The sequence below is a fragment of the Macrobrachium rosenbergii genome, chromosome 48 (assembly GCF_040412425.1).
Source record: "Macrobrachium rosenbergii isolate ZJJX-2024 chromosome 48, ASM4041242v1, whole genome shotgun sequence".
In the NCBI taxonomy this organism is placed as follows: Eukaryota; Metazoa; Arthropoda; class Malacostraca; order Decapoda; family Palaemonidae; genus Macrobrachium; species Macrobrachium rosenbergii.
Window position 1 is genome coordinate 52,775,505 of NC_089788.1, and position 9,306 is coordinate 52,784,810.

General features: G+C 37.3%; 2 protein-coding genes across 3 annotated transcripts; one reads left to right on the forward strand and one right to left on the reverse strand.

Annotated features, from left to right (window-relative positions):
- Positions 1-776: 776 nt before the first annotated feature.
- Positions 777-4,115, reverse strand: LOC136831719 (digestive cysteine proteinase 2-like). 2 transcript variants are annotated; one of them, XM_067092341.1, is made up of 4 exons: positions 4,005-4,115; positions 2,152-2,304; positions 1,337-1,472; positions 777-1,119 (listed from the first exon to the last, which is right to left on the reverse strand). In XM_067092341.1, exons 2-4 carry the CDS (start codon positions 2,152-2,154, stop codon positions 914-916), a joined length of 345 nt encoding a protein of 114 aa, XP_066948442.1. In that variant the 5' UTR covers positions 2,155-2,304; positions 4,005-4,115; the 3' UTR covers positions 777-913. The 2 variants fall into 2 exon arrangements, with proteins under 2 accessions (XP_066948442.1, XP_066948443.1); XM_067092342.1 differs by lacking the exon at positions 4,005-4,115 and adding an exon at positions 3,240-3,351.
- A 2,392-nt stretch (positions 4,116-6,507) lies between these two features.
- Positions 6,508-9,085, forward strand: LOC136831393 (digestive cysteine proteinase 2-like). The gene is made up of 6 exons (XM_067091757.1): positions 6,508-6,665; positions 7,057-7,209; positions 7,404-7,583; positions 8,027-8,212; positions 8,363-8,528; positions 8,743-9,085. The coding sequence occupies exons 1-6, from the start codon at positions 6,597-6,599 to the stop codon at positions 8,946-8,948; spliced, it is 960 nt and encodes a 319-aa protein (XP_066947858.1). The 5' UTR covers positions 6,508-6,596; the 3' UTR covers positions 8,949-9,085.
- Positions 9,086-9,306: the final 221 nt, after the last annotated feature.

The following is a 9,306-nucleotide window of genomic DNA, read 5'->3' on the forward strand; positions in this document are numbered from 1 at the left end:
AGAGAGAAATGTAAAACAATGGGTTTCCAGCCACGCAGGTGTTTGCAAGGCAACGTCTTGAGTTCTTCTTTCGTGTTGCTACTGAACGGATAAACAAGAATCTGAAAGGCAATGTACTCTTGTCACTGTTTTCATGTGTCATTTCTCGGGAAAATGACCCTTTGCTTCTGGAGAAGGAAAAACATTCTTTTCTCCTATTAGTATTGTTTTTACCAACTGCGTGGGTGACATGTCATGTCGGGAAGATTTTAAAATGTACATAAGAAAGGGATATCTTTAAGAGTCCTAATTCACCAAAAGTATATCATAAATGCGGCAAAGATTAATGTTCGACCTAATCTTATAAAGTGAATATTAACGATTTCTATGTCCTTTTATTACCGTTAACGATATTCCATTTCTTTTTACTTTTCTCCATATGGAACAAACCGCTTCTCCAAGAGGCATCTTTCCCACATGGAAATTAAATTCTTTAGTATTCTGAATAAGAAATAGCGATATGATTGTGACTTACTAGTAGAGTCAGGCGTTTCCCCCAAGGTCATTCAGATTTTCGTTTTCTTCGTTTTAATAACTCAAAAGTTTTTTGAAACTCAGTAAAACAAAATAGTGGCTCCAATATTTATACAACTGAAGGATAGATAATTAGTGCTGAAATAAAGTTCAGGAAAGTTGCTTTCCTTTTAAATAATGAACTAAATATTAACACTTGCCACAGTAAGGTAGTAGGATTCCATTTGTAACTAATGCTGTGAAATGTTAATAAATCAGTAATCTAATTGATTCCACTTTATTTTCTATTACAAACATATAGAGCCAGACACGATTATCAACCTATTGTCTCATGAGTAAAGGTGTCGATGTATATTCACAACTCTTCATGGAATAAAGCAGCCAGACGCTCTTGGAATACTTAGACGAATGGGTAGCAAGATTGGGTGGTAACACCACGGTGGTTGTTCTTGTTCCTGGTGGGCTTCATATATCCAGCCTCACCCCAGCCGCTGCCCCAGGAGTTCTTGATGACCCAGTAGTCTGAACTTCCCTCAGTTCCGTAGCCAACGGCCAACACGGCGTGGTTGATGCCCTGAGGGTTACAGTTTGGTTCGTAGTAGACACCTAGGGAGGAATAAAACACAGAGTTGAAAAGCTATGAAATCCTTGTTTTTCTCATTTTCCAAAGTCTGTCATTTTAGTAGCAAAACAATAAGAGGCAAGTATAATTTTTCAAAAATAATTATGTAGATACGAATTCTTACATATTTTGGTACTGTGGGAATTAAAAGTGAAATAAGCAAGTGATACAGGAAGGGAAGGAAAGGGAAAAGAGACTCACCTGAGCTGTACAACTGGAAGGACAAGTGTCCAGCATCGACGCACACACTGACTGGACCTTGGTCGTGGACAGCAGAGGCCTGAGTCTGTTCATCGCCATAGGGGATGTTCTTGTAGCCGCTCACAGTGGCAGCGATCTTTGATGAACCGAAGTAAAAAGGATAGAGTCTTTTACATGACCTTGAAACATTAGTTTTGGCATTATTCATTGAACTCAATACCAAAGATATATTGTACAAGGAAAGATTGACAGCATTCAAGAAGACCCACAATAGCCTCGTAAGGATAAGAAGACTCAGTCTGGCTTCCTCCGCAGGACTTGAGATAATTATAGGCCCATTGCACAACTCCTCCGTTGCAACCGCTGTTTTCTGTTTAGCAATCAACCAGCTGCTATTCGGAGAGGCTTGGCAGACTTCCAGTTTTGATGAAATGTGCACTTTCAAGAGCTCCGGTCTGTTGGAAGATTCATATTTTCATAAGGAACGGTATGCGATCTACTGTTCGAGAGTAAATTGTATTGGTTCTTCTCTTGTCAGTGAGGCATTGCTTAAGGAAAGGGTACAAGACAAGGTAGATGAATAAAAGCAAATGGTTCTTAAGTGACACTCACAGTAGAGAAGGACCAGCAAGATCCACATTGTCCCTGGTCCTTGACGGGAGTGACAGCTCCCTGGTATCTCCAGTCAACAGTGGCAGCTCTGTTTTGTTCATTTCAAAATACAATTTTTTCAGCATATTCAAGGTGAATTATCTATAATGCATATCAAAAAAAGCAGAGCGATATGTAAGTCTCTCTCTCTCTCTCTCTCTTACCATGTCTCCAAATCTGTTTATGGCAACGTTGAAGGTGACTTGGCCCTTTCGGAAGCGTTCATTGTGTTCCGCTACGAACTTAAGGTTGCTCTCGAAAATGGTCTTCCTGTAGAGGTCCTCCTTGGCGTTGGAGTAGGCCTTGCCGTTGGTCAGCTGGAACAGATTTAGATGTGAAATTTCTTTTCTACTTTTGCGGATGATAAATCATTTTAAAAATCATGACATTCTAGAGGATAGATAAATTTTATGGAAAAGTAGTTTCTATATTATCAAAAAAACCATATTTCATTCACCTCACTTCTTTCTTTTTGCATGAAAAAAGTAAATGCCATATTCGCTTTGCAGGTTTATATCCAAGGATCCCACGGATACAGGTTAGCTAGCTTTATGTATAATCATGTAATAGGATCCTAGTGACATAATTTTAATATTTACTTTTGCAGGATCCTAGATGTTCTGCCATTTTTTCAGTAATTTTGTTTACTGGCCACTACCTATCAATAATATTGGTTAAAATCTTGCTTTAAAAGCCTCTGTATTTATAAATATATCTATCATTATGACTAAATCTTTCTATAAATAAGACAATGACCTTGAAGCTTTCCAAGACTGGCTGGCGGCGGCGATGGCCAGACCACAGAGGAAGAGCAGGAATTTCATCTGTGAAATGTCTTGGATTAGAGAATCGTAGGAGTTTAAGAGAAAATGTTTCTTGAACAGTAGATTTAAAGAGACTCATTGAATGACCTCTCTGGCACAGTTTTCTCGAGAAACTCGACACATCAACAAACAATCCTCTCGGTCTACTCTTAACAATATTTATCAAGTCATCTCAGCCTTTAGCATTTGAACAGAGAAATTATTTAAAGATCATAAGATATTCGATTTCATAAACTCAGTAACTCGACGTATCCATTTTTTATGAAGGTTATGCTATAACATTTTAAGGACAACTTTGAATGCAGGAACTATTTTCGAAAAAACCTGTCCTGAATGACCAAAATTCCCATTCTAGAGTCTAAGGTGTCCCCGTCTAGGCACCCCCAGCCTTATACCCCGAAAACAAATAATCGTTTCTCAAGACTTACCTTGCTAAATGTAAAGCATCATGGTTGGCTGGTCGTAATTCATAACAACAAAATGAGTGACGTTAGAGGACAGTTGCTGTCTTCTTTACAGGCACATCTGGGTGACTTCTCATGCAAAGCGTAAATGACACGAGGTATTTCCAATGATAGCAGTTTCGACAGTGGGAATTTCATATGATTGTATGAAGATGTTTATTAGTTTAAATCACATGTATATCGGTATTTCAGTACACAGAGACGAACACAGGCACACACAAACATATGTATATACATATATATATATATATATATATATATATATATATATATATATATATATATATATATATATATATATATATATATATATATATATATATATATATATATATATATATATATATATATATATATATATATACATACATACATACATACATACACACACACACACACACATATATATATATATATATATATATATATATATATATATATATATATATATATATATATATATATATATATATATATATTTATAAGGAAAACACCACAAAGAAGAAATGAAATGGGGGCAATGAATCCTGAAAGGTTCCATGTTATTTAAGCAATCTTTAAAGGTTGGTACATAATAACATAAGTTTTCGCTAGAGATGCCAAGATGAAGCACGCCACAGCCAAACAGCTAAACGGTAAAAACTACTGACAGCAGAAAAGGGAGGTCCATCTTTCTTACAGAGAATGAGGGCATTATTTACAAATTTGGTTTTTCAAAAGGCAACTGACCTAGATAATTCAATGATGAAAACAACAGGAATAGCATTTAGTTTTCATTCCGACCAGACCAACTAGACTCCTTAGACTTCGTAGATTTTACATACTTCTTTTCAAATAAATGATCCAGTAAATGCATTCCTATGCCAGTATTTATATTCTTATCAGTTTTTTGTATTTTTGTTTATCTAAATTCTTTCATATCTTCTTCAAATAAAACCCACTTTCGTTGCCTGTCCACTTAAGAGGAGGATTCTTATCTGCAACAAGAACAAATATTACATCGTTATCCATTGGTGTTACAACACTATTCTTTATAATTGCTTTTTCATTGTATCACCGTTCTTCAAGGCCACATACTCATTGAAGCTATGCAGATAACAGGAAATTTCCTTATTGTTATTACTAAACTGCAGAACACGAAGTTCTTAGTTATTTGTTTCTCCGTGCTCATTACCATAAAAGACCATTTTTTGCCGCTTTTAATGTGTCATCTAATACAGTATCAAGATACCCTCATTTCTCGTCTTTATTCCTGGCTGTTAACTTCATCTACTTCATCATCAATACGATTATTCGCGGCTCCTGACGCATCGTGTGAAGTGGAAAAGTCCTCTCCCGGTTGCCCCAGTCTCTCCGGTCTCACCCAGATATTTTCAGGATCTGCCTCCGATGAAGGGTGAAGAATAACACGTCTGCCATCTAACTGTGCTACCTGTGTCTCAGTAGTATAAACCTTGCATGCTTTAAGATCCTCGTTGGGCGACTGGGTTCCGTTCTCAGCTAGCACTCTGCTGGCCGCGAGTTCGAATCTCCGACCGACCAGTGAAGAATAAGAGGAATTTATTTCTGGTGATAGAAATTCATTCCTCGGTATAATGTGGTTCGGATTCCACAATAAGCTGTAGGTCCCGTTGCTAGGTAACCAATTGGTTTTTGGCCACGTAAAATAATCTAATGCTTCGGGTCAGCCCTAGGAGACCTGTTAATCAGCTCAGTGGTCTGGTTAAACTAAGGTATACTTAACTTTTTTTTTTTATTTAACTTGCATGCTTTGAGAAGGTGTACTACTGTCGCAGCTGTATAATGGCGCCATGTACTTTCTTGTAGTGTAAAAGGTAAGGTAATTCCTTAATATCAGTTCAAGTACGATTAATGTCTCTTAATGAAGAGAAAGTCTCGTTTAGGAAGAAATGGGGTAACGTTTGGGGTTATTTTGACGAAGATAATTTTCTCTTGAGTTTACAAGTACTTACGTGATCTCCTTAGGGCAAATGGAATTGAATTCACTGATAAAATGTCAGTTAAACACTTTGTCCTCGAAGCAATTATCGATTTATCATGTTGCAGACAACATTAATCTATGTATGCTTTTAGGTGAAGTTTGTCATTGAAACGTTGTGTAACGGTACAAACTCGAGGGTACATTCGACCATAAGATTTTCTAAATGATGTAACGCGCGGGGTCTCAGTCATAGATAACATAGTTCATTGTGAACATCTTTACTGTGTTCATTTATAAACAAATAACGACACTGCTATAGTAAGGATGGAAAATAGTACAGATAAAATGATATGACAATTTTGATCCAAATTATATATATATTTATGTATATATATATATATATATATATATATATATATATATATATATATATATATATACATATATACATACATATACATACACACGTATAAATGACCTTGAAAGCAATCCAATATCAGATCATGGTCAGATGATCAGAGGACCGTTGGTATTTTGCTGTTAAATTTCATGAAGTTCTGATCAAACAAAAAGATTTTCATTTCATTAATAACAATAATAATAATAATAATATTCAATGTTTACCGTGAAAGTGATGAAGCTTTCCAAATGAACTTTGACGATTGTATTCCCACGACAGGCACTCTTTATCAGCGCCTGAGAAGTCACCCAGGTGGAGATCCAGTGTCAACAATGCAATAATCATGATGCAAAGGGCAAAAAGTATCAGCAAGTGTCTTCCTATAAATAGAGGCTCACATGCCTTGCTAATTTACTCCTGCAAAGGTGAGTAGGGCGAGTCCCACAAAGCATTATCTAACTAGATCATTCCTTTTCACCGTTTATAACCCGGTACTTTGCTCATTATCAAGTACGAATGTGATGCCTTCGTTCAAAGTAGAATTTTCTTATCCATACATACTTACACACACGCGCACACATATATACGAGTATATATATATATGTACATCATATATCTTTTTTTATTTGCTTAAGCCTGTTGTCCTCAGATCTGAGGATTCTCTTTTCCAGAGGTATGCTTTTACAACTAATAACTTTTTTGTTTCAATCCTAAGAATGAGGACACATAATGGATAATGATAAAAGAAGTAGTTATTAGTTTGGTAAAGATAAGTTGCCGAACAGATTCAGATTTTATTGGAACAAAAAGACTATTTTTTTTATTCATACCTTGCATTTATCGACATTTTAATGTAACATTACCGTAAAAACACGCTAAAGAGACAAGTCAGAGTTATAAAGGTTTAAAATTGAAAGTTCGGATGAGGCAGCATTTATCACGTTAGTGCACCCACATCTCTATCTATGCTGTTTTGCAGATGAAACTGCTGCTCTTCTTCTGTGGTCTGGCCATCGCTGCCGCAAGCCAATCATGGGAAAGCTTCAAGGTCAGTTGTAATGGGAAGAGGAATCATTTCTATTAATCCTTGAGATTATCTTCTCAACTAGATGCTAGAATTTGTAAATGTGTTTAATTTCTAAAAAGTAATTACCAATCGCCTTCAGTGACCTAACTTTTGATATTACAAAAGTTGTTGCCACTGTCATTATAGAAAGCTCTTGGGATGTCATCTCAGACCTGTCATGAACTATCGGTGGTCTTGGCTACCATTTATTTTCTTGTGTGCACAAATGAAAAATTTAATGAACTTTGATTTTCGTTATCACACGAAAATTCTTGTGGTGATTGTTAAACTTTAAGTGGGACGTTCGTTTATATTTTTCAATCCACAGCAGGGAAAAGGAAATAATTTCTCATCCAGATTTGCTTTCTTTCAGCTGACCCATGGCAAGGCCTACTCCAGCGCCAAGGAGGAGCTCTACAGGAAGACCATTTTCGAGAGCAACCGTAAGTTCGTAGCGGAACATAATGAACGCTTCCAAAAGGGCGAAGTCACCTTCAACGTTGCCATGAACAGATTTGGAGACATGGTGAGAGAGAGAGAGAGAGAGAGAGAGAGAGAGAGAGAGAGAGAGAGAGAGAGGGAGTTACACATTTCTTTACTTTTCGCAGTTGTATTATATATGATTCATTTTAATTTATTAAGAACAAATTCTATTTCCAAATAATACGACCATCCCTTCGACCACTTACTTGAATTCCCAATTCCAATTCTCAATAACAGACCACAGAGGAATTTGTAGCCCAGATGACTGGTCTGCAAAAGCTGCAGAGCACCGAGGGAATGGAATTCGTTCACTTCCCTGAGGCCAACAGAGCTGCCACTGTTGACTGGAGAGACCAGGGAGCTGTCACTCCCGTCAAGGACCAGGGACAGTGTGGATCTTGCTGGTCCTTCTCTACTGTGAGTGTCACTTAAGAGCCATTTGCTTTTTGTGAACAACGAAAGCTAAGAGTATAAATCACAAACCATAAGCACTAAAGGTAGAATTATATCTTTCATACTGTCAATACTATTGATGAGGAATAGTTATCATTAAAACTTTGTGAAATTAAACTTCATTGAACTTTTGAATCGTTGTTCATTTATTTATTTCAATTACATTTAAATGATTTTCCTAAATCTTAATGTATCATTTAAAAATTAGTCATGTTTTAGATCTATTCAGGTGAAAAGCCATGAAATTAATTCCGACTCATGTGACTGTAAATCAAAGGGAAACTTTTTTCAGCTGAAACACATGAAACTGTATTTGGGCTAAAGATAATGACTGAGCCAGTTATTACAACTGCCTCTAGAAGAGTGGAACATTTACCGTTTCCTTTGAAATCTGAATCTCCCAACAGACCGGAGCTCTTGAAGGTGCACATTTCATCAAAACCGGAAGTCTGCCAAGCCTCTCCGAACAGCAGCTGGTTGATTGCTCAACAGAAAACAGCGGTTGCAACGGAGGAGTTGTGCAATGGGCCTATGATTATCTCAAGTCCTGCGGAGGAAGCCAGACTGAGTCTTCCTATCCTTACGAGGCTATTGTGAGTCTTACTTGAATGTTGTCTTTGTCGCTCCTCATTCCTTACATAGTGTATCCTTGACTCGGATTTCAGTACATGAAGCCAAAACTAACATTTCAAGGTCATGCAAAAGAATCTAATTATCGCTCTTACTGTTAATGAATCTCTCAGGACAATGTATGCCGCTTCGATGCATCAGAGATCGCTGCCACTGTGAGTGGCTACAAGAACATCCCCTATGGCGATGAACAGACTCAGGCCTCTGCTGTCCACGACCAAGGTCCAGTCAGTGTGTGCGTCGATGCTGGACACGTGTCCTTCCAGTTGTACAGCTCAGGTGAGTCTCTTTTCCATTCCCTTCCCTTCCTGTATTACTTGCTTACTTCACTTTTAATTCCCACAGTGCCAAAATATGTAAGAATTCGTATCTACATAATTATTTTTAAAAATTATACTTGCCTCTTATTGTTTTGCTACTAAAATGACAGTCTATGGAAAATGAGAAAAACAAGCATTTCATAGCTTTTCAATTCTGTTTTATTCCTCCCTAGGTGTCTACTACGAACCAAACTGCGACCCTCAGGGCATCAACCACGCCGTGTTGGCCGTTGGCTACGGAACCGAGGGAGGCGACGACTACTGGATCATCAAGAACTCCTGGGGTACCGGCTGGGGTGATGCTGGATACATGAAGCTCACCAGGAACAAGAGCAACCACTGCGGTGTTGCCACCCAGTCTTGCTACCCAACCGTCTAAGTATTCCAAGAAAGTGTAATTTTTTTGGCTTCGAAGAGATTTAAGTGCATATTGGCATCTGAAATCATTAAACCATTATTATCGAATATGGTTTGTCTCTGAATCACTGTTGGAATGAATAAATTAAAATAAAATCAGTTATTGTTTTGTTTCCTTTTCACATTACTGTATTCCGTCTTTTAAATGTGCAAGGGATATTATTGACACCTTTTATTCCTCAACGAGTAAAGAAAATTAAACGCAGCAGTCTCCTAATAAGATGGAAATCCCTCTTGATAAAACGGGTTCTCTCTAAGACATGTTCGTAATAACATCTCATTACTTAGCCAAGATGTTATCATACTTAAAGAATAGAGGT